Raw genomic sequence first — 26617 nt, 5'->3', positions numbered from 1 at the left:
ACATAATGACATCACTATGTAACACGTGCGCTTCTATTGGCTAGAGCTCCAACACATTGTACATGATAGGCTTGGGGCGGGACACCTCTAAGCTGTCGACTTAAAAAAAAAGCTGCAGCCCGGGAAGTTTGAGAAAAATAAAGAGCTTTTGAACATTAAAGCATGGAAACATGTCACAGTAGAAACACACAATACAAATATGAACCTGAAAATGAGCAGAATAGGGCCCTTTTAACAATAAATTAGTTAGTATTTCATAATACTTAGTTTGTATCAAAAATAACGAGTTAGTTGCTCAAACATAAGAGATAATTAGTAATTATCTTAATAACATTTTCATTATGCTGCAAGAGTCAGTCATTATTTGGAGAAAGTTGACATTACAATGACTAATAAGGATTTTTGTTTTCATCACATTGGTAAAAAAGGTCTTCATAAGACTATGTTTGTTCTTTTTGTGACAGGAAGGAAACAAAAGTACTTCAACCACAATGTGGCACAGGGTGTGTTTGTGTGTTAGACTGCCATCAAAATGGTTTCTATGAAGGTAGTTATGGTGCAAAATGCGAGAGCTTGTGAAACCTAATGTGAGCACCTGTAGAGTACAATGTGAGAACTTGCAGAAAAAAATATGAGTTTGTGTGCATACATTTACACTTGTATAAAATACAACTTGTACAGCTTGTAGGGAGAAAAATGAACGTGACACTTGAAAACTGCAGAAAAATATATTCTTTTTCAAAATATTTTCCATTACAACTGCAACTTGGTTATTACAACCTCTCAAATCAGTCATCTGCGAGTGGAAATTTCATCACTAAGTTCATTTTTTCCTACAAGCTACAAAACTTTTTTTTCTTCTGTGACTTCAAATGTTGTTCACAGATACGTGGATATGTTATACAAGTGTAAATGTATGCACACAAGCTCAGAATTTTTTTCTGCATGTTCTCACATCAGGTTTGACAAGCTTTCGTATTTTGCACCATATCCACCTTCATAGTTTGAGTCAGAGTTGTAAAGCGGCTGCATGTGTAGTTTGTGTGTCTGTCACTTTAAAATGTTCAAGAGCACTGACTTGCATCATCACCACGTGTAACATCTAAAACTCTGACACTATGCAAGCCCACGCTCTAACCTCACACGCAAAGCCTCGCCCTTTTTATTCTACCGCTCCTGTCACAGAGGCTTTCTTCTCTGATGTATAATCACTACAGAGCATCTAACGAGTGTAGTTGGTTGGGCTTCATTGATTTACCAGCAAAGATGAGTGTGTTTTAAATGTCTGGGATCCGTTTCACATACAAACTGAGCTGGTTCACCATGTATCATATTTCTTTAAACAGCTTTTCTTTATCAACATGATCACACCGTTTATAGCCTATAAAACCCTGCAGCACAGTTTTACAGGAAGTCTATCTTTATACGATTGTATATTTCTCCTTCAAAATCTTGCATTTGATAATGTATAGAAGCATATTTAAATGTAAAATGTTAGAAAATCTGTAATACAAAAAATGGTCTAATGTAAATTAACTGGGCTGATATATGGTATATAATCTTCCTGTAAAAAAACAATTACTCTAATATGCCAACACATTGAGCAAAAACGTATTTAAAAAATAAACAATAAATAAAAAGTGGTATCCCACATTCAACATTTGTATATTCAACCAAGATTGAATATAAGAAAGCAAATAAAATACTTGCTGAAGGGGGATTGGGCCAGATCTGTATGTCTCTCTTCCTCAGAGAGCCTGATATCAGGAAACCAGTCCAGCTGGTTTGGCTGTCTGACAGGAACAACTGAAATGAACCCAAAGTGTTTAGTGAATCTTGCTACTGTGTTATTGGTGGTGCTTCCTTGTTGTTTTATGTAGAGATACCACCAAAGTATACTTAACAGGCGGTAAACTGGTACCTCAAATCCACATCAGAAAGGAGTTGTGGGATTTGTTGTATAGAGAGGGGTAGTACCGCTTTCGGCTGCAGGAGGGGGGTAAAGCACAGAAGTAATGAGGGCTTCGATGAGGAGGAGACGCCGAATTAAAGCAGGGGCTGGCCTAGACTGAGGATTTCCATCGTGTCTTTGTAACCACACATCGTAGAGTGAAAGCACGCTGCACTGAGTCAGACCAGCAGACACACGGCGGACTCCTCGTGGTTGAGCCCGGTCGGCATCACACCGCACACCCGAGTTAAGGAGAGAGGAAGAAGAGACCTGCGACACACCGAGTGTCGGGAAAGCGGGAAGCACTGTGTACCCCAAGTGAGGAACAAGAAAGAGTAAACCTAGCTGAAGATGTCGGGGTTAAAAAAGAGAAACTCGAACTCCTCGGCGGACAGGGAGGAGGACAAGCAGGTTACGGAAAGGATGCTATCTCCGGGCGGGGAGACGGGAGATTCGAACCGGGGAGGAGCACCGGGAAGTGAGCCTAGCAGCCCTAACCACAATGCCGGAGGAGAGGGAGGAGAGGGAGGGGAGGAAGGGGTCGCCCTGAAGAGGACCATCACCCTTTTGAACGGTGTGGCTCTCATCGTGGGCACCATCATAGGTTCAGGCATCTTCGTCACCCCGACCGGCGTGGTGAAGGAGGCCGGCTCGGTGGGGCTGTCCCTGGTCGTCTGGGCGGTTTGCGGGGTGTTCTCCACCATCGGAGCACTCTGCTACGCGGAGCTGGGGACCACCATCAGTAAGTCCGGAGGGGACTATGCCTACATCCTGGAGGTGTACGGTTCCCTGCCGGCTTTCCTCAAACTCTGGATCGAGTTGCTCATCATCCGGCCGTCCTCGCAGTACATCGTTGCCTACGTTTTCGCCACCTACCTGCTGAAGCCTCTGTTCCCCGATTGCCCGGTGCCGGAGGACGGGGCCAAGCTGGTGGCCTGCCTCTGCATCCGTGAGTATCCAAGCCAGAATGCACTGGATGAGGCAACGTTACGTGATGTAGTTTGATGTCAGTGCCAGAATGCAGATGACTCTTAGGCTACTGTGTTTCATTTTTGCGACCATGTTACAGACATATTTAATAGCCTACTGCTACAACTCTCACATAGTTTACATCAGCAGCATCATTGCGATATGTCACGGTCCACGTGTGATGCCAGTGCCACACATGAACACATACGTGCCCATACAATGCCCATGTATGGAAGGCCAACAGTGGTAAAAAGGCGGCGTTATTACATCAGCTCACAACAATAGATAATTGTTGATTTAATCAAATGTATGGTATTGTTGTAGTATTCTCAGTTAGTTATTCATAATAAGTGATATTCTATTTTATCGTTTTATTATAATTATTTTATGCATCGCTTTTAAAACTTTAAAAACTGAGATAGGCCTACTAAAATTACAAAACTGTATACGTTGTGAGAAAATGTGAGACAAATACCTCTTTTTTACAAGCTATAATATTGTAGTTTTTACCTGCTAAAAAGTTAAAAAGAAAAGTGAAATGGTTGTTTTCAACACTGATTTCTTGAGTGTTTTAATAGTAACACAAGGACACTCTCAAACTGCTAATGTGTTGTGTGAAACTAAATCAACACAAAAAAGCCACTTAAGGTGATTGATTGTATTTAACCACAGACAATGGTGAATTATGTCTTAGAATCCACTACAACATGTTTCTTAAAATGACAGCAAAAAGTGGAAGTAATATGTGTTATAATATGAAACAATTGATAAAAGTGAATTCGGTGGGCACATATGTTGAGTTTAATTGGTAAAATCTTCAAATTCAAAGAGGGAAATCATATTAATTATTTAATTTTTATTATATCCATGGGGTAATTTGATAAATTACCTTGAGATGAGACACACATTTTAGGCTCCTAAATTAATATATAACAATTTCCTCTGCTTTAAATTTCAGGATAACTATACATTAATATAAACAGATAAAAAAATGAAATAATGATGTTGTATTTATAAAATAGCCTATCACAAGCCAACACATAACTGAATATAACAAACAAACTATTATAATTTAGTCAAAGTAGCCAATTAAACCAAAACAATTCTGCTGTTTTAGGTAAATGTATTTTTTGTCAGTTGTGAGCATCATAAAATGCCGGTACATTTCAGTCTTTTTCAACGTGTTTTGATGGAGTCTTAACAAGATTAACTCTGGATTATTTGTTGCTTAAATTTATTAGCACACATTTTAGGTTTTTTCTTTTACTGTCGGCGCCACACAACAAACACCCCTTCTTTTATTTCGGACACCGCATCTCTGTCTGAATACATGATCACACATGACGTGTATGTATATTAATGTGTGTGTATGTATATAAAAATGTGGCTTAGTGTATGTGGTGCCTGCTAGTAACCCTAGTACCTAATCTTCAGATTGACTACAGGCTAAATCCTGCCTAAGACCACATGACAGAGCTGTAGACTGAGAGGCTCAATTATCTTTGAGTGTGTGTGTGTGTGTTCACGAAGATTGCACGCTTCGTTGTGCATGTGCATGCCTGCAGTGTAGGCAGTGGGGTTGTCAGGGTCACCAAATCTTTCCACATACACATTCATGTACAGCTCCATAGGTCTATTTTTGTGAGAGTTATTGTTCCATTTGACCTGTTTCCGTTGGAATCTGTGTAATTGAGATCTGTATGTTTCTGTGTGTCTGCTTGCACATATGCATATGTTTGTACATACATGTACAGGCACATGTGTGTGTGTGTATATATATATATATACACATATCTATAGCCAGAGGTGTGTGAGCATGCCTGTGTAAATCTGTATGCATGTAAATAAGTGCTTGTCCATCCCTTTACCGTACTCAGGCTCCCACTTTGTCCCACTCTCTTTTTAACACAGAGCCTCATTGTGCTCTGTCTCATCTTTCTGTTGTGGCCCCCGACCTGATTCAGGAGCTTCGAAGGGACCTGCTGCTTTAGTTAATCATTTTTTATGGCGCCCAGTAAATGGGGCTGCTTCAAGCAACCTTGTTAGTGTGTGTGCACATGAGGGGGTGGTTCAAACTCTGTACATGCGTGGGTAAAAGAAAGGGGTGCAATTTATTCCGCCAATAATTCTAAATCTTAGAGTTCTCCTCCAGCTCCCAACATGCTTTGAGAGCATGCTGAGGCTTACATTCCTTTATATTTGAGGCAAAAATAAGAAGGGGTTCAGGGAAACATTCTTAAAAGCTATTGTAATAGGGTGCTGTATTGATGACCCATTTTCTTAAGGCTGACGCAGAAGTTGACTTAATGTCAACATGGCTAAGCTAAAGTTTGCTAATGTTCGGCAGATGACATCAAATTGGGTCAATTAGCCACTTGTTAGCACCTGCTGTTTCTAAGACACGTTAAAGCTTCCGACATTCACTAGTGGGGTGAAATATTTTTGAAAATCTCTTAAGCGTGTGTTAACAACCTAATTTCAGGCATTTCCCCAGAAAGTCATTCAAAAAACTATTGACTTTGAAATGAAGGAACCATGGAAGTGCTAAAATGCTAACTCATTACTGCACCACTCTATATCAGAATAAGGAAAGATAGTTCTACAGGTTCATGATTTAAAAACAGTGCACAGTTTTCCACAGACGCCATGGTTTGAAATTAGCATGTATGGTTTTGAGTTTAACTTTCATGTGGTTCATGGTATTTCTGACTCGCTGTCTTTTTCCCTCTCTTGCAGTCCTGCTGACTTTTATAAACTGCTACAGTGTGAAGGCGGCCACCAGAGTGCAGGACTTCTTTGCAGCAGCCAAGCTCCTGGCCCTGGGCATGATCATCATCATCGGCTTCATCAACATTGGACGAGGTGCTTCACAAACACGCACACCTTCATTCACACAAACACACATTCACTTGGTTCCATACAAGGGTCATAAATGTCTCTACAAGTGACCTATAAGCAACCTCTAAGATTAGTATTATAAAGGTTTTTATTCTTGGTAAATTCAATTTTATTTAAAGGTCTCCTTTTATGCTTTATTTGAACAATATATTGTAGGGCAATATCTATACAAAACATGTCGGTGATCTGTTTGCTCAAAATACCAAACAGATCCCCCATTGTAGCGTGCCTCATCCCCCTCTATTTCAGCCCTGTTCCTGAAGTGCTGATTCTGTGATTGTCGCTTTAAATTTGAGCTGAAGCTGGCCACGCCCATTTGGAGCGCATGCATGATCTCTCTCTGAAGAGAGAAGTTTCTAATGGACAAACTCAGCTAAACGCTGCCGTGAATAAACCCCATATTATGTTCCAAACCACATCCAGCATTATTTCTGAAACACTTCTTAGTGTTTACACTAGAACAGAGACATTATATGTATTATATAAACAACAACTCTAAGTCCCTCCTGCAGACATCCTGCTGAACACACAGACACACAGAGGTGCTGCGCAAGACTGTATATTGCGGATGATGGGTTGGGACATGTCACGTGGGTGGGATGTTTTCAGGAGTACAATGTAAAGCCAGCCCACTTTTCGGTTATGATGTCATAACTGAAGCAAATCTGGATCAGCTCATTTGTTCCCCCCTTATTTAGAGATGTGGGTAAGGAGCAAGAGAGAGAGGGTTGTATTTTCTGACACTTTGTGAGTCTACCTACACACAGGGGACACATATTTATGTATAAAACACATCAAAAAGTGCATTTTGCATAATAGGGGACCTTTAATATTTTTTCAGCAATTTCACGGTCTGATTTAGAATGTTAACATTTATAAAAATATATATTGATACGTCCTACTGGCATGGAACCTAAATACTAATTATTCTCCTTAATGACCTTAATTTCTGTTTACTATCAACATTATAAATCAGTCACCAATCATAGCAATCAGCATAATAGGGATGCACCTATGCACCAGTCATACATGTTAACCATTATCAGCACACCACGAATAAGAGGACATTCCGATGGCAGTTGCCAGGGTTTGCGTTTGTTCGTTGACTGGACTGACTTTTTTTTATTATTAGGCACAACATTTTATATTTAAACGAATTAGAACAATGATTCAGGGCGTTACTTTAAAGTCATTCAGAAGGCGTCTCCTCCCTCCTTCTCCGCTCTGTGTTAGGTTGCTGCGGGGGGGAGCACATGCTGCAGGATGGTATGGTGTTCTCAGATCGGTAAATGAAGTACAAGAATCAGAGAGGTTTTTTTTAGACTTTTCATCACTTTGCTGGGAGAAAGTTTTCATAACTCCTAAACTTTGTCCGAGGTTACTGAAGCGCTGGGGTCTCTGCCGTAAGAGCAAAATGAACACAGACCCGAGAAGTCCGAATGAAACACTTGACGAACTTTGCAATATTGCATTGTTCATATTTAACAGTTTACGTACACAGAGCGGGAAAAATTACCTCTCATTTGCTCCATGAGTTGGCATGAAAAGTGAGCGCACAGTCTCTGTTCATCTTAATTCTCCATGCCTTCATAAAAGCATCAACTGAACAATTTAATTGAATGAATGGAAAGTTAATGCTATCAAATATTTATTTTTAATCATAAACAAATGTCTCCTCAATGAGTCTGTAATAGAACAGCAAAGTAAAGACATTTTGGAAAAAGTATTTTTAGGATTTTGTGCTCAAAGATCTTATAATGAAGGGGTGAAAAACAGTTCATATTTAAAACAAAACAACAAGAAAACACATCCTTTGCACATCCGTATAGAGGAGGTCTGTGTCTCATAACACTGTTCAATATTTTCACACTGTTGTTGTTTGTTTGACACATGTTGCAGTAAAATGACAGCTGACTTAAAATACACACAGCACAATAGATTTAGTAATTAACAATCTGATGGGGAATTAGTTACTGTAATGAAAGGCCTCTTTTTTATCAATCACAAAAAAGGACATATTTGTTAATGAGGCTAATTTAACTATGGAAGCAATAGTCTCAAAGAAAAAGACACAGAAGTCAAAAAGACAAATATTTTTTTAATACATTTCCTTAGAGTAATGCAGAACGCTATGATTACATTTTTGAAAGCCATTTGAACCCTTGTTTTTACTGTCTGATCGAATTCCGGCAGTGTGATCTGAACAGGGCCTGTTGTCTTTGTTGGATGTGAGCAGGGGATCAGTGGGAGTGGAGTAGCCGGTGTTTGGCTCTTTGGAGCGGGGCCTAACCCTCATTAAGGCCGCAGGATGTTGTGAAGTGTAGCCAAAGACTGCAGGACGGCACAGAGAGCAGACAATAGCTCTTCAACCAAACACAGCCTCTTTTTTACTGGAAATCTACTTATTAGCTGCAAGACCCTTTGGACACACAAACACTCCAGCAGTGTGTTTGACCAAGCAACGACTCGCGTCCCATTCACTTTGAGTCGTCAGACCATTGAAGGTTTTCTTAAGCTAGTATATAAAGTCGAAAACAACAGGAGGGAGCTCAGAAATCAGACTGTGCACTCTTGAAGAAAGCAGTGCAACTATCAAATAAGACTAAGAAGTCAAATGAGTCCAGAAACAGGGGTCTCTACAGGTCAATAGGATAAATTATTTGATAACTTGCATGAAGACATTTATTTTCTGTATTAAAAGTTTTGAAAATGTAATGTTTAAATTTGCAAATGACATGTTATCATGCTAAATATTTTCATATGGGTTAATGAACAAAAAACTCTATAGAAACCATCAGAATGTAGGTAATATATTTAAAAATAAATAATAATAATAATAATAACAATAATAATGCAAAAATAGGAATAAAAGCAAACATTTCGCTGGATGTAAGTTCTGGTCAGTGGAGAGTTCCGCTGCTGAGTATAAGCAGCCTTTAACGATATGTTCTTTTATAAAATTCCAAACCTTTTTCGAAGCAATATTTTAAATAGCTTAAACCCTTTTTTACTAATACATTACATGAAAAGAATATATATATTTTTAAATGTTATGTTTTAATATGTAAATGTGGCTTCATCTCTTGTTAACTTTTGCTGAATTTAAAATACATTTTCAGAAACAAATAGACCAGCTTAATAAAAAAATTAAATATGTATCTGGTTTTTTTTCTGTGTACTAATCTTAAAAAAGACACATTGTGGAATCACAGTAGGGCAACATCTCTAAATATATTTGTCCTTTAATGTTTCCCTTTAACAACAAAGAAAGCATTATACCTTTCCTTCCAGACAGTAAACAAACTTATACCAGGTGCCTGCCAGCTTATATGCCCTGCTGTGTGTGTGTGTGTGTGTGTGTGTGTGTGTGTGTGTGTGTGTGTGTGTGTGTGTGTGTGTGTGTGTGTGTGTGTGTGTGTGTGTGTGTGTGTGTGTGTGTGTGTGTGTGTGTGTGTGTGTGTGTGTGTGTGTGTGTGTGTGTGTGTGTGTGTGTGTGTGTGTGTGTGTGTGTGTGTGTGTGTGTGTGTGTGTGTGTGTGTGTGTGTGTGTGTGTGTGTGTGTGTGTGTGTGTGTGTGTGTGTGTGTGTGTGTTGCAAGCCCTGTGATCCTGTATCTGCCTCTCTTCCTGTCTGCTGGGGTGTAGCTGCTGTAAAAGGGAAGTGTACAGGCACTTTGTTGGGCCTAAATTAGTCAGCATGAGATGCAAAACACGTGCAGAGTTGGAGATCAGTAGCTGGAGATTTTTGTTTGTTCAACAGTAAAATCATTTGTTGTTGAAAGAGAGAAGTCACTGAGTTCAGACTGAGGGGAAGTTCACGGCGGACTGAGGATGGATTCTGGAGCTCAGATGTTTCGTGTCCGGAGCACTGACTTCCACTTTGACCTTTTACCCTTTGTCCTTCCATCTGACATTAACCCTAGCCGGGCTGTGAGATTCCACTTCATAATCACCTGCTTTCCTGACACGCTCACTTTAACATCAGAGTGTTTAAGGTGAAAGAGGCCCTGTTATGCTTTTTGGGGTGTTACTTTTCCTGTAGGGTGTGATAAAGGTTTGTATGCATGTAAATGGTCTGAAAAGGCTAAAATCCCTCAAGAGAGAGTTTCTCTCCCACACACTCTACCCCCCCTGCCTTAAAGGCCTCCATTGGACTCCTTTGTTTGCTTCCATTACATAGTGACATCACCCTGTAACACTAGTGCCACTATTTGCTAGTGCTCCAACACATTGTATGTGAGCATGACAGCTAACCAATCAGAGCAGACTAACAGAGACAGAGCATTTTGAACATTAAAGCATGGAAACATGTCGCAGTAGAGGCACAAAATACAAATGTCGAAACCTGCTAATTAGCATAATATGTCCTTCTTATAAAAACAGTATTTAAGTACTGAATACAATTTGGAAATAATTGCATGATTAATTTACGTGAGTTATACAGAACAGAGGTAATGCAAACCAGTATTGTTTTAAAGTTAGGGCTGTTTTACTGTCTGTACAGTGTCTATATGTTTTCAGGACGTTAATTAACTGCTGCATGTTCAGAAGTAGGTCAGCTTTCTGTAATCCATCATTTAATTCCTGGCAGCATTAGAAGTTCTCTAAATGTTAAATCTGCCCACCTAGAACTGTTCTGTTTTGTTAAAATATGAAACGGCGTCTTCTCTGCTGCTGGCATTGCATTCAAATGTTCCTTATGTCACCAAGCGGGACGCATTATTGCTAAAAGACAAAATATGTACATTTTGATTACAATCTCTCATCAGCTGACTGGTGGGCAAACAGGAGCTCAACACTGACTATAATTGTTGAGAGAGAGAGAGAGAGCGAGAGAGAGAGCGAGAGAGAGAGAGAGAGAGCGAGAGAGAGAGCGAGAGAGAGCGAGAGAGAGCGAGAGCGAGCGAGAGAGAGAGAGACCTGCTGTAACTAATGTGTGGAGCATTGTCCCATCAAATAACATGATTTATATATTTTATTCATCCCAAGTTTGGAAATTGTTCAAGGATTCTGCAATTGATTACACATTACATTCAAATTACATATACATTGTTTGGTCCGATATGTCTAAAACCCACACGTGCTGATCATTTTCCCATGAAGATAAGCTCTAACTTTTCATACTATTTTAAATGTTCCTTTACTGCAATTCAAGTAAATCAACTTTAAACCGATTCATCTCCAACTAATCCTCCCTCTGGTAATTATTTATCCATCAGAAGCAGGAGCTGTATCCGCCTTTTACTCTCTGACTCATCTTAATCCACATAAATGTAATTCAAACCCTGCTCATCTCAGACGGTTGGGGTGTGTTGCTGGAGACTAAAGACTAATGCAACTCATTTGTAATTCTAGTCCTTAACGGCGCCATTTCAAAAAGGGAGCTTTGCTAACATATATAGCATCATTGCAATTCTAAATCTTTAACACCAGTCTGTTTCATCACAGAGCCTCTAATAACTGCTTATCTGAAACACCTCAGATTGTCTGGATTTAGAAAAAGACTGGGTGTGTGGCCATATCAACACACTCACCAGGGAGGCGTCTTCTCTGGCTGCTGTTGGCTGCTGGAGTAGAGGTGATTGAGTGATTCACAGGTCTGTTTTAAGAAGTTATCACGGGTCACCATAAAAAAACACTTGTTTCAATTATTAAAATAATCACGAATACCCTAACTTGATAGATTTGAACAGACTTGCTATTTTTTTTTACTTATGTAATGGGACCTTGTGATTTGTGTTGACCTTAGTTACATAAGATGTTTATAATAAATATAAAAAGAGGGTCCTATCAATTTTAACAAAATATCTGTGATATGAGTCTAGGTACCTTCTTAGATTATGGATATCATTGTACGCCATAAGTCTTTTCCTGGCTTGGAAGTTGCATTACGTTAAAGTGAAATACAGTAATTTCCTTATTTTACCAGACTGTTCTATTGTTTGCCTTTATTCACTTAATCTTGTATCCATATTACTGATGTTTGTTTTATCAAAGATTTCTTGGTGTATATGTTTTTAGAACGCACCAATAATCAACCCTACCATGTTGTCGCGATATTTAGGTCTTTGATCAAAAGTATTGCAACAGTGCTTCCAGTGTGGTTTGGTGCTTTATAAAGACTCTTAGGTATTATTTGAGGATTATCCCCAGTTATCGCTCACCGTGTCTAACAATTGGATGTTCAGTGTTTTAATCCCCATTCTCTGCAGTCACATTTCAAAGTTTCCTTGAGTAGATACCTAACCCAAAACATTGCTCACGTATTCATCTAGTGTTGGGTATTGCAGAGAAAAGTTTTTTTGGATCAAAGCATCATCCTAATGCCTAACATTTAATGTAATATTGTGAATTTCAATGATTTGGCCAGGATTATATGGATATGAACTGTTCATATTCTCTAATGCCTAAAAGAGTATACATTTATCATTCAATCGGCCAACTAATACAATAGAAATGTTATAAAACAGACAGTTTACTCGTTGGTTGAGTTTCAGAAATAAATCAATCATTTGGAGATGTCTGTTCCTGAAGATGTGGAAATCAATCAATGCTTATGTTACAGAACTAATTTATAAATATCATTAACTGAATTGGGTTGCTTTTAAGTAACATTTCCATTGCTCAGGTGAAGTTCTAGATATTATTAAAACATTTAGTACCACAGTCTTTAAGAAAACCCTTTTATGAATTATGTAAAACTGAGCAATCACTTCGTCTCTTATTTTGAATAATTTTGTGGTGGTACAATCATTTACATCTGGCGTCATGGTGATGTGAGTTTAGTGAAGATAAACCCAACTGACAACACCGACCTGTTTGTCTTAGCCTGAAGCTAACTAGCTAGCTATCTGTGTGGCCCATAAATCCATCTGCTGCAGTCTCAGTTTAGAGAACAGAGTAATCTGATTATCTGCAGCAAACACTCGCTCTGTAAATCTGACACACTGTTTCTAAGTGCAACACAAACGGACACTGATCTCTTATTGAACTTGTCTCCAATTTACCGTAGTTTCTCCCAGTCACAGTCTATCTGTGTTGCAGGGATTTTCTTTGTATTACCTTGGCAAACAAGGTTATGTTTTTGAATCATGTTTTTTGTTTGTCTACCAGCAAGATAACGGGAAAACTACTTGCCCGATATTCATGAAACTTGTTGGAAGGGTGATGCATGGAGGAAATATCTACAAACTGCTACATTTTGCAGAGATCTTCGCCCACAAATTGCCCTTTTACTTCTTTATCTGATCAATACTACCATGGTTTATTTAATAAAACACACACCGAGAGTTACACTTCTGACCTCAAGATTTACTCCTGTTTGATATCTTGAAGTGGTTTTGCAATGCTGGTTCACACACTAGCGCAGCCTCGTTGTGGTGTGTTTGTACAGTGGGAGGGTTCCAGAACTGACCTCTTGGTAAATATTCTGAGACAGGGTGAACTTCCTTCAAGAGCTACACAAAGTTATGGGACAGACTAGGCAGGTAAAACAACACATCTTTTCAGTAGACCACATTTCTGTTTGTATGTCAAAAGACACAAGAAACAACATTGTAATCCCTAAAGTTAAGGTTTTTTTTTTTAGTGTTGATATTCTCATTACATTCTTGGAAAGACAATACATTTTCCCACATTTTTAACAACTTTAAGGTATGCTGTGAAAAGGGGAGGGTATCACAAAAACAATTAGGCCAAAGCAAACACAGTCTTTTTAAATCAAATTGACTTTTCTGAATCTTTCTGATTCCTTTTAGTAAACCAGGCCTAATCTAAAGGAGTATTTGAACCACAAAATTACCATTTGTATATTCATGACTCAGTAACTTTGAATTTTTGGAAGAAAATGTTTTTTCCCTAAATGGCTCTATGATAAACAATAAATCAAATGATGGAAAAAAGTCTAGCTGAATTGAACTGATGGGAGCTACAAAAAACAACGAAACTATAACAAACGTCTGCTTACAAACCGCTTTTAAACAGCCTTTATTAACTTAAATTATCAAGAATTTTCTCTGTTTTTTTCATCTATAGGCATGCAAAGCTATTTTAAAGATGTTACGGTAACACGGAGTGTGTAATTGATTTACAGAAGGTAATTTTGTGGTGAAGTACTCCTTTAAATATGCTGGAAAAAGGGACTGGTTGTATTTCATTCACTCTGTGTTCGTAGTAAAGGCACCTTTTTGAGTGCGGGTGTTCTGAATGGAGCATAAATATTTCATCCCGTGTGTGTGTCTCACTTTCACTGCCTGGCACCGCTATCATGTGACCGGCTGATCTGAGTGTTTTCTGACCACTGTGGTGGAAAGTGATCTGTAGGCAGCAGTAGAAGGAATGAAGCCGTTAATGTGAGGCTGCCACAAATCACATTGAATTGTTGGTCGGCCTCAATTTCTAATAGTCCTCATCAATAAATGAAGAGTAAAGTGGATGATCAAGGAATGAGTCCGAAAATTACGGTTTTACCATATTGAGAAAAAGGTTAGGTTCAAATCCCAGATCAAGCTTCACTGAAGTGAGGTGAGCTATAGGTTTGGAATCTGTGTGTGTGTATCGTTGTGTAAAGTGAAAGGGCAACCAAGGCCTTAAGTGTATTATAATCTGATTTTATCTTAGTGTGCAGATAAAGCTGCGGTGTAGGAAAAACAAACAAAACGATAATTTGACGACATCAAAAAGATTAGTCATTGTTGTGCGGCCATCTTGGTTACAAGGGATGTTTCTTATTAATACAGTTGACCTATTCATCTGGGAATCATTTATTTTGTGGAGAAAACCATATAAATGTTTTGTTTTTTTAAGTTTGAATTGTTATTTCAGACAAATACATTTAAAACAATTTCACAGGATAAGGCCATGGTGACATCCTTAACATCATCTTTATATTCACATAGCCATACAGCCTGGCTCTGAATTAACAAAGTACCATCAACCAAATAGCTAATAGAATAATAGCAAAGTGGAAATAGAAAACACTTAATTTGGCAAAAAAGGAAGCCTATTGAATTAGGGCTGCATACATTTTCCGAAAATGTATCAAAACTGCCCCCCCCCAAGGTTTCTTCCATTTCCCCCATTAACTGGGGGGTTTCTTTGGAAGTTTTTCCTTGTCCAGTTTTAGGGTCCAAGGACAGAGGAAGTCGCAGTCATATTCTGTACAAACTGTAAAGCCCACGGTGACAAATGTAAAATGTGTGATATTAGGCTAAATAAATAAATGTTGATTGATTGCAATATCGACTAATTCATCATCCAAATCTGTGTTAAAAAAAGGGAAACAATATCCTTCTTCTTCTTCTTCTTCTTCTTCTTCTTCGAATATCCTTTATCACAATTGCGCTTTAAGTGAATCTAACCACAATCAGCTATTTTTTCCAAAATGTGCAGCCCTATATACAAGTATGATTTAAGTGATTTAAAAATGAGAGGAACAAAATAAGAATGACATTTACAGAGATAGAAGTTGTTTTAAATGTCCCTAAAAATAACAAACATGAAAACTGATCACCAATGCAATACTCATAAGCAGAGTAGCCCTGAGCAGATGTTGGGATGTTGTGTGAGGACAGCACTCAGTCACATGAAGAGCCACACAGCAGCTTAGAGCTAACTCTCCCAGTACCAACACTACCCCGGGGTGTTGGTTTAGCAACGGTCGCTATGTCTGAGAATGTTGGAGCTTGTTGTGGTGGGGGGGCAGCTCCAGTAGGAATGTACCTCAGATCCCCTCAAACTAGAGGCGATGTGAGGGACTGGGACCAAAATACTGCAAATCCTCACAGAGGCTGATGAACTAAAATAATGCTCTCCCAGCCCTAAACAACTGTTAAAGCATGTTTTAGTATGGTATTTTAACATTTCTATTGTGTTTTTACACCATAAATCTGTAATTTATTTTAGTGAATTTTATTTTAGTGAATATATGAGCATAAACCGACCCAACAACATTTGACTTTGCAAATAAAGCATACAAACAAATAGGAAATACATAAATAAAAAACAGGCATATACTACAAAAGGGTCAAAGAAAATTCCAGAGTAGTGGAAAAATATTATGCAAAATAAAGCATACAAACAAAAAGCAATGTAAGAAATACATCAATAAAAAAAACTGGTGATCAATACAAATAGAAATCAGAATCTAGAGCAGCCTCAAAGAAATATACATGTACGTAGCAATGAAAATGATTGGGCTTATTGATAGCTGATGTACTTGCAGGATTCTTGTTATTTTGAGTTTGTATCTTCATGGTTGATGCCTTTTTATAAGTTGCATTAGGTAAAAGCTTTAGCTATATTACATTTATTGTAAGGTCCCTTCTGTTTGTCTCGTTTGTGATCTATTGTTTGCCTCAGGTCCATCCACAGTCTGGCTCCTTATTGAGCGTCTCAGCCTATCTTAACTCCATTTCATTCTGCAGTCCTTCCTGATCCACATACCGAGACAGATTTAAGCTCAATGTTTTCCCCCCTCCAAAGGCTATTTGGTGTGTGTTGGATAACATTCATTTATCGGCCCATATTTGGGATTCTAGTTGGTAAACCTGCCTGCAGAGCAATAATGCAGACAGACAGAATGTACTGGCAAGTCCTTGTAATTTATTTTTATGAAGCATCCTGATGTCAGGTGAAGAGGTCACACACATGGAGCACACAAATCATGCTCGGAGATGTTGTTAAATTCAACTAAAAGTCAAAGTATGCGTAAAAAAACTCTGGCCTTTCCTGCCATTTAACCCAAAATCAAACACTTCCTCTGTCAGCTGCCACGTCCACTACAGGTGGAGAGTGACCTCATAGGTTCACTGCAAAAGCTGAAGCCCATCATCAAAACACGATCACAAAAATAGTTTAATGTATCTCTTTATATACAGGTCAAAGCTCAAAAGTTCCTCTTATCTTAAACTAATTCTCCTTCTCTTTCATTCTCCAGGTGGCACAGACGGTCTTCTACCAGAAAATTCCTTTGAGGGGTCCAAATATGAGTTTGGCAGCATCGGCCTGGCCCTGTACAGCGGTCTGTTTGCTTACGGTGGCTGGTGAGTTACACTACCTGTGTCATCAGGTTGCAAGCAACTGTCCTGCCTTCTTTCTATGGTTGGTTTTATACTTGCATGTACAGTGTTGCAGACAAGTATTGGTTTGAAATAGACACTATTCATGCCACTTTTTAAAAGCCTGCTTAGAGCGGTGCAGTGATGACATATTTTTGTAGGCCGACCCAGAAGTAAGCATCGCAAGGGCTACCTCTACAAAAAGCAAGTGTTGAGGTGTGAATACAATAGCCTGAAGTAAAAAGCTGACGTTAGGCTATAAACAAATTAAATCATTGTCACATGACTTCGCATCAAAACCTCTAAGCATTATGTTAGTTTTACCCCATCTCAAAATGTTGCCTGCTCTGCTTACAGGAACTACCTGAATTTTGTCACTGAGGAAATGATTGAGCCTTACAAGTGAGTATTAATGAGTATCAGTGTATGATTAAAATACAGACCTGTTTGCAGAACAGTGATTAGTAACCTGGAGTTTATACTAAGAATGTTTGCTTATCATCTTCAGAAATCTTCCCCGGGCCATCATCATCTCTCTGCCCATTGTGACCGTAGTTTACGTTCTGACCAACCTGGCCTACTTCACATCGCTCTCCCCTGAGGAGATGCTCAGCTCAGAGGCCGTGGCTGTGGTGAGTGCATGCGTCCTTTCTGTTATTTAAATAACTGTTATTGATTCCAGCATCAAAACGGTAAACATGACAGCATAAGAAGTGTTAATTACACCAAACAATTAAATAAAAAATAAGATGTGTATATAAAAATGTAAAGAATAAAAAGTGTAAGAAATGAAAAACATATAAAAGCATATAGAGACAAATATATGGTGACCGACACGTGCAAAACGCTACAGATGCTACCTGTCTGTTTCATAATTGTTTTTCAGTATTTTTTAAATGACTTGGCTAGCTAGCTTACAGCAGATCTTCAATGATATCAGAAGCAATCATGCAATCACATTGTTAAAGTAAGCCTATAAAAGTCACATTTGACGTAGGTTTCTAGTGGCAGTGATGGTTGGCCAACTGTGTTTTCGTGGTCCTGCAGCTTTTTTTTTTTTGCACATGTGGTGTCAAGTTGGGGAAGATTTGTGTTATGTTTACACTGGTTTTTAAAGTGCAGCGCATTTCTCCTAATCCAAATGTTTTGGGCCGTTGTACCATGTTTTCACGTTTCGCCCACCGTAGTTCGTGACAGTAAACGGGCATGTTTTACCGTTCAGTATTCCGTTCATAAATATATTATAACTCGGCTGTCAGTTAAACGCGTTATTAACGGCGGTAACGCACCTTCCTTTTAACGGAACAGTTTTTTTTTTAACGCGTGTGCGTTCTGTGACCCTGGGCCCGCTCCGTAGTTTAAGAAAATATCAGGAAACCATGGTAACATTGTGGATCACAGCAGAAACACACTACAAATGGAGAAGGAAAAGTCACTTTTGAATGGAAAGTTGAGCTATAAAGCCCTGCCGGGTGGATTTCTCGAAAAGACCGAGGTAATATGTACGTGCTGCAAAGTGAATTAAGTTTCCCCCGGAGTACGCCGAGTTTAAAATACCACTCGCTGACCAAGCATAGCGCTGATTCAGAGACCCCACAGAGGACAGCATAATAGCTAAATGGTGGCTACAGACTGTAGGTCAGTGAACACTGTGGAGGATGAGGCGCTGCTAGAGTCAAAACGACCATCTTAGGAGCCTTGGAGAGACGCCACTTTAAACAAGATTCATAACTTCGTCGCAGATTGTTGCAATAACAATGATGTTTACTGTCTTGAATAAATATAACTACATTATTTATAATTAATAATAATTATAGCATTATAACTTATAATAAATATTGTTTATTTATTATAAACATAATTTACGATTAATTATAAAGCAATCATATTTATCCACCTACAAAAACTTCAAAAATATCCTTTTTAAGGTACATTTAGAACAGGTAAATAATGTGCGATTAAATATTTTAATCGACTGATTGCCCTAATTATAATATAACATAACATTATGGTATAGTACAGCAATATATGCCATAGGATAGAATGGATTCAATTCATTTTAAAGGCTAGTTATAATCTACTGATTAATTTTTCTGAAGTGGCTGATAATTAGGAGGTACATTTTACTCTTTTAAAGTTTGTGGTTCAATCGCCAACCCATGCAGGCAATATCTTGATGTGTGCTTTGGGCAGGATACTTGAGCCCAAATTGCTTCCGCATGGCAAATGGTGTTTTGATGTGTGTGAATGTTCCCTGGCGGTTGGCACTTTGTCTGGCAGCCTCTGCCTCTGTATGAATGAGTGTCAATGGGTGAAAGCTGTATATATGGGTAACCTTGTATATGTGAGATGCTTTAAAGTGGGTTGCAAAGACTTGAAAGCGCTAATCTCCTAATGTGTTACTTGACTTGCGTGTGTGTCCTGCAGGATTTTGGTAACAAGCACCTGGGTCCCATGGCTTGGATCATCCCGGTGTTTGTAGGTCTGTCTTGCTTTGGATCTGTCAACGGCTCTCTCTTCACATCATCCAGGTAACACCAAAGGAAAAAATTTAGGAATACAATAAGACTATCTAACCAGGCTTGGGAAATAGGTTAACACACCTGCATAAACACACACAGAATATTACAAATATTCAGTCATCAATGAACCAGTCAGTCAATACATGTACATCTAAGGGTAACACTAAATCACAGCCTAATTGTGATGCTAATAAGGTTAACATTCAGCGTCAAAGTAAACATGTGTAATGTTAAAAAGTCATAGTAGTGACTATGTTGCATTGAAATAAAAAACCTTCCAACCAAGGACATATCAGTTTAAGTGTAGGCTTGCTGCCACTCGTCCACCAAAAGACTGACAGGACATCTATCCCCTATAGCTTTTCATTCACTTTATATCGCTGCAGATCAAATCTGCCCTTACGCAGATTCGACTTTTATTGTTTCAGCTGCTGTTACCCTATCTTGTTACCAGACTTTGTAGCATGTCGTGTGTGTTGATTAACTGACTTCTGACATTATGATAGCCGTCTCTAGCTTCCTACACACACATTGGAAAAAGCCACGAAAGGACGACTGTCAATCAAATGTCTCATTTTGTGCAGTCACGCACAAATGAGGACACCTGCTCTTCCTACTCAGTATGCATGCCTCTCCTTCCCTCTCAGGTTATTCTTCGTGGGTTCCCGGGAGGGTCACCTGCCCAGTCTGCTGTCCATGATTCACCCCACCCTGCTGACCCCGCTGCCCTCACTTATATTCACTGTATGTACTCTTATTTTTCGCACCAATATCTTACAGCATGGGTTAAATAATAAGAACAAATGTCTTTAAATCAGAAGGGCATCACAAGACACATGTACCGCTGTGATGAAGCATACAGTAATGCCTCTGTGGGAAATGTGTACATATCGATTTAATGTTATATATTTTCCTGTTGTTTCTACAGTGCTTGATGACGCTGCTGTACGCCTTCTCCAACGACATCTTCTCCGTCATTAACTTCTTCAGCTTCTTCAATTGGCTCTGCATCGCCATGGCGATCGTTGGGATGATGTGGCTCCGTTATAAGAAGCCCGAGCTGGAGCGGCCAATCAAGGTGAGCCAAAGTTGATGTAATAAGAATAAGACAAAAAACGCAGCTCTTCGTTTGGTGAAGAAAAAAGATCCATTCAGCATAGTTCAAATGAAAAGAGCACAGAAGAGAAGCTGGATGCAAGTCAGTTGGTGTTGTGTGTGTGTGTGTGTGTGTGTGTGTGTGTGTGTGTGTGTGTGTGTGTGTGTGTGTGTGTGTGTGTGTGTGTGTGTGTGTGTGTGTGTGTGTGTGTGTGTGTGTGTGTGTGTGTGTGTGTGTGTGTGTGTGTGTGTGTGTGTGTGTGTGTGTGTGTGTGTGTGTGTGTGTGTGTGTGTGTGTGTGTGTGTGTGTGTGTGTGTGTGTGTGTGTGTGTGTGTGTGTGTGTGTGTGTGTGGAAGTGCACCATGCCTCCTGACTGGACCAGTTGCTGCAGGACTCCCCAAAACACAGAATGCCATTGTGCTATTGTTGCACTTTGTTCACATGTAAGTGTGTGTGTGTGTGTGTCTCCCTTCAGAGCATGATAGCTGTCCTAACTCTACTCATCCGCCCCCTGGCAGGACTCTGTGTGTTTTCAGAGGCAGTGAAGTGAAAGAGACGGATAGATTATTATATTGGCGTGCGTGTCGACCCCGCTATTGGTTTGAAATAGTTCAGGCCTCACGAGGGGGGGAACACGGATATGTGTGTGTATGGCGGGACAGTGGCGGCACTGTCTCGCTGCTGACCTCCATCACTCCCTTTCACTCTCCCTCTCTATTTCTTTCTCCTTTCTTTGTCTGTCACATTCCTGCTGTTCAACAGATCGGGAGCCGAGATGCCAGACAATCACGCAATTAAATTTACTAATCCATCTTTTAAAAGTGTTTGGTTAAAAGTATCTGTTTATCATAAATCTAGTGGATTCATGACACAGCAGTTCATGTTCAGTCCCAAAGAATGCGGTCACCTGAACATACTGCTCATTAGTGAGTGTTTGTGGCCATTACTCTGCTATTCTAAAAGCCTATTGGAAGATGGTTCCGGGATTTGCCCCAATTTAGCTACAAGAGCATTAGTGAGCTTGAAAAAACAACCTTTTAGCGGAACGAAAACAACTTGGTTTGGGTAAAAATGTGTGTTTAGGTCAGTTAAGTTATGTACATAAGTAAAGTGGTCACATGATTTTTTTGTGAAAAAAAGTGTAAAAAAACGTCTCTCTCCAAGACGTGAGACTTTACTCTTCTGCTTCATTTCGATTGCAGACTTTTCTGCCATCTGTAGCAGTGGATAGATATTTGCGGATGAACGCAGTGGAGCATTAAGCTGCTCAAGAGCCCAATATTCCCTCTGGAGTTTGTGGAGACCAAAAATTAAGCAAAAGGGATACCGGTACTTAATATTAGACCTACAGTCATCAGGTGGCCACATAGGTAGATAGGCACTTTATTGATCCCAATTTGGGAACTTCAAATCATTTATAGTTTTGCCCCTTGCTGCTGTGAGGCTCTATACCAGGTCAATGTAAAGGTCTTACAATACATCCTTTTTGACAAATTTACACTGTTTTCACATCTCTTTATATTCAAATGCATTTATTGTTCACATTCTGAGAAGCTTTTGTAAAGAGACGTGGGTCAGTCAGTTGGGGCTTTAATGTTTTTGTTGGCTGGGGTCTAAAGCAGCAGTGATATCTCGCTACACTGTGCTGAGGCAGAGATAAACCTTTGCCAACAGGACAGGACACAATAATTTCTCCTTAAATTATTGTGTCCTCCATGGACTCTTTGTAGATTTAAAAGGAGTAGTTCAAAATGTTGTGAAATACTCAATACTCATACGTATCTATCCCTTAAGCAGGAAGCTAGAAGCTCTTTGAAACAGTGAGTATTAATACAATTGGCCGATGTTGGGTAGAAATTAAATATGTTCTAAACAAGGTATGTGTGTTATTGTAAGTAACCAATACATTATGTCAGGAAAAGACATTGCTGTTCGGTTTTTGTTAGTCTCTTAGTCAAATGCCTTGTAGTTCTGTTATATTGGAGAAGTCAGACTTCTCTGTGGTTTAAAATCCTCCTTCTCTTCTCCCTGCAGGTGAATATTCTGCTGCCAGTGAGTTTCGTGCTCGCCTGTCTCTTCCTCATCATCGTCTCCTTCTGGAAGACTCCGGTGGAGTGTGCGATCGGCTTCGGCATCATCGCAACCGGAGTTCCCGTCTACTTCATCGGCGTGTGGTGGAAGAGCAAACCCAAGTGGATGCTGAATGGAATCTGTGAGTATACCATCTTCCCCATCTGTCAACGTTTAACACTGTGAAAACTGTGACTTGTGGGTCATTTCCGACTTCATTTTTGTGTGTTTCACAGTTTCGACCACAGCCTTGTGTCAGAAGATGATGGAGGTGGTTCCTCAGGCGTCTTAAAGCAGCCTTTCCGGATGCACCAACAGGGACCTCGGGGCTCTGACATCACAATTGATGACCTCTGTTGACCCCTTTCAACCCAGCATTTCTCCCTCTCACACTCATACACACACCCTGTCTGCAGGGTGCTGATAAGGACCTGATGAAGAGGAGCGTCTGAAGCTACCGTGTCTTTGCGGTCTTCAACGTTTTTTCTTTCTGTTGTTTCTTATGTTGCTGACTTTTTTTTGTGCAGATATCTTTTGTCACTAACTTTCCTTTGTAGGTTTTTATGCGTTGATTTTTTGTACGATGCATTTCAATGAATTAACTATTTTTGTTTCATGTAAGATATCACCCTCATCAGAAACCTGTTTTTAGCAAGTTGTGCCTTACGTGGCCATGAAGCTCGTGATGTGGTATTAACCTGCAAACCTGTATAAATCTGAATCCGTTACAAGCAGGGCCTTTTTTTAATCCTTAAGAAACTCCACATATAACCTCCTAAAGCCAACTTTTGCTCTTAAGTAGAAGATGAATTTGTTTGATATTAATGAAGCTTATGTTTGTCACTATAAGTGTATGTCTGTTGAGTGTTAGCCCTGCTCTCTACTCTACTTTCATATGCTGCTGTAGGAAGAGAGTGAAGTTGACTGAAGATCTTGTAGGAGGTTTTTTCCTCATTTTAACAGTAAAAATACTGACTTGTATTAACTAAAACCTTCAGAGAAAAGAAGATGAACTATAAATAGAAGTTTTATGTTTTTGTTCAAAGCATTTTCATCACATATTTCTTTACAGCATCACTGTAAACCTGAGCAAACTATGTGCAGTCTACTGATGTCCCCTCACAGGATTCCTGGGTCAGATTGACTCAGGCGCAAATACCAGTATTGGGGAAATGGTTTCATGACTTATGACATAAAGCATTTTCACTTATGGGATCAATATCTGAGCATTCTGAGCCCGGCTTACTGTGTGTGTGTGTGTGTGTGTGTGTGTGTGTGTGTGTGTGTGTGTGTGTGTGTGTGTGTGTGTGTGTGTGTGTGTGTGTGTGTGTGTGTGTGTGTGTGTGTGTGTGTGTGTGTGTGTGTGTGTGTGTGTGTGTGTGTGTGTGTGTGTGTGTGTGTGTGTGTGTGTGTGTGTGTGTGTGTGTGTGTGTGTGTGTGTGTGTGTGTGTGTGTGTGTGTGTGTGTGTGTGTGTGTGGGATTTTTTACATTGTGGGCTCAGTCAGTTTCTCTTGTTTTGCTCCTTCCTGACTAACAGGCACTTGTTATATTTGTATGGAGCTGTATGTGTGAGTGTCTGTGTAAGTGTGGGGGTCTATAAGGTTCAAAGGGGTAATATAAGCAGACAGGCGTCTCGAAGCTGCTGTCAATGAAATGAGATAAAAGAGGAAGGATATGTTTCTTTTAAAAATGTTGTCACACACAGAGACCGTTACAATAAAAAAGTTAGTGCTGTATTATTAACGTCGACCCCTCCTCCTGGCAATGGACCAAAATGACCTGTTACCGTGGCGGTGCTGTTTCCGTAGTGACGACAGTGGAGGTGGATGCAGGAGGGGTTAATGTGTATGTTTTAGAAGTAGAGCCTTTTTAACACTCCAGCCATCGCACAGAGCGGATGGGACAGACTAACCCAAATAGGACTGTAGAAAGTGTATTTATTTATTTTTAGTCCCTCTTATTTGTTTAAAGGGCATTTTTGTGAAAAGTGCTTTACAAATAAATCTTGAGGTTTTTTTCCAACTCTTGTGTTCTGTTGTGTTTGGTCGATATTTCTTGTCTCCCTTTAAAACTAATTCAAATGTGGCAATATACAAGTTAAAATACCAGCATAACTATTAAACATACACAAAGTAGTGTTTGTTATCAATAATAGTTAAAGCTGTTTCAATACTTTTTTTTTCAATTTCAACAAAGAATAAAAATCCCTTTGTGTCAAAGCCACAAAAACAAGCATTAGCAAACTCTATAGTTCCCTTAAGTGTTTAAGCTTCTTTTAGCTCTGTTTTGGTTTCATGGCCCACATTATTTACTCTTTCAGTTCAGGCCTGTGGCTCATATCATTGTTTTTGGTAAAGAAGATGAGATAGACACGCTGAAGACTACCCGACCACCACAATATATGATACTGATAAAGTTAGCTACTAGCTAAGGAGCATGGTGTAGTATTTAGCAGCTTAAAAGTGAAATGAAAGTAGTGTTAATATTAGACTTAATTTGTCGTCAGGCCTGTAACAGCACTCCAAATGCTAGTGTTTTATAGGCCTCTTCTTCGAATATTGATCCAAAATTTGGAAATAATTGTGTTGCAGCAGCAAAGTGTACAGGCATTAAATCTTAAAGGTGGTAAAAATATAAACATAATAAAATAAAAAAGAATGACATACAGCTTTTTAAGGTTTGGGAACTTCTCAAAGACTTTCTAACTTTGCAGTTCAATTTTAAAATCTCTACCTCCATCTTTCCAGATTAAAAATGTTTTATAGTCACTAACATAATACACACTCGGTATACATGGAAATTAAATGTCGTAATTGTTGGAGAAGCCACTGCAACCGTGCGCACCATTCAGCACCGGTATATTCTCACTGATTAATTGTGCCCTTCTGTATATTCTATGCATTTGTGCTAAAAGGGTTCAATTAAGTTAATATTCTAACAGTATTACTCATGCATTAGTAAAAATGTCATTTATGTCAAAAGCTGCACCCCAGGACATGGCGGTTCATACAATAGTTTTAGCTTCCCAAGACGCTGTGCCAAAAATGACAGGCATTATTCAAACATTTGCTAAAACAACTGTGTCACTTTTAAGTCTCCTTGCCACATCCTGATGACTTCATCACTGGACTTGTACCAAACTGTTGTTAGCTGTTTACCCAGTCATAGTCTGGAGAATCTGTTTCATGTTGTCTTTCATTTATCACTCTTTGTCTATTAAACATTGGTTTGTGTAATATTAGCTTCACCCACAGACCGTAAATTATGTCCGTTCCTTCTGTCTTTACTGTCTTACCCATATCAACTTTGTATTGCCTCATTTGAACGAAAAGGCACTATACTGTATAAATGAATAAACGAAGTTAAAATGGTAAGATTCCCCTCCTCCCTTTGCTGTAAGTGCTTCTCTGTTCTAGTTCAGGTCTTACTCTGCCTTCACATGCCCCTCTCACACTCCTCTTCCTCTTCCTCAGTGCTGCAGATGAAGAGTACTTCAGTATCCATCAAAGACTTGCAGGCAGGGGGGAATTCCTGCATCCCACTTCTGTTCCCACTTGCAGCTTGTAACTAAATGGATGTCGAATGCCAAGGCCTTTGAATTCCCTTCTCCTCAGACCTTGTACTGAGCAGATGTTGCCATTCTAACAAAATATATTTTTTCCTGTAACTCAATGGCAAAATAGTTAGTATAGATAATTGCAAACACTGCTTGTTTTCTTCCAATGATGTGAAATTAGCTTACAACTTTTTAGATAGTCATACAAAAGAAAATAAAGTTGACTTTGAAATTATCCTTTTAAATCATAGTTGGACAAAATCTTTTATGAGAGATTCAGAAGGCGGAAAGAGTCGCAGAACTTCTTTAAATGTTGTATTTCGTTCTTCTCTTTGTATGACTTTGGTCTTTTTTGTTTTTATTCAGGAAAGAAAAAATTGAGACAGACCAAAATAAACTAAACAGTTTTTCTCTCATATGACAGCTTTAAGTTAAAACATCCATAAATACAGTGGTCTAAAGTAACTAAGTACATTTACTCAAGTACTGCTCTTAAGTA

The 26617-nt window shown here is 39.2% G+C and overlaps 1 protein-coding gene across 1 annotated transcript; it reads left to right on the top strand.

Annotated features, from left to right (window-relative positions):
- Positions 1–1426: 1426 nt before the first annotated feature.
- Positions 1427–24584, top strand: slc7a5 (solute carrier family 7 member 5). The gene is made up of 10 exons (XM_063909490.1): positions 1427–2900; positions 5657–5782; positions 16753–16858; positions 17231–17275; positions 17382–17505; positions 19301–19404; positions 20043–20139; positions 20324–20473; positions 22526–22703; positions 22798–24584. The coding sequence occupies exons 1-10, from the start codon at positions 2303–2305 to the stop codon at positions 22851–22853; spliced, it is 1584 nt and encodes a 527-aa protein (XP_063765560.1). The 5' UTR covers positions 1427–2302; the 3' UTR covers positions 22854–24584.
- Positions 24585–26617: the final 2033 nt, after the last annotated feature.

This window comes from Eleginops maclovinus, chromosome 2 (assembly GCF_036324505.1).
Source record: "Eleginops maclovinus isolate JMC-PN-2008 ecotype Puerto Natales chromosome 2, JC_Emac_rtc_rv5, whole genome shotgun sequence".
NCBI classification, from domain to species: domain Eukaryota; kingdom Metazoa; phylum Chordata; class Actinopteri; order Perciformes; family Eleginopidae; genus Eleginops; species Eleginops maclovinus.
This window is presented reverse-complemented; position numbering and strand designations above follow the sequence as displayed.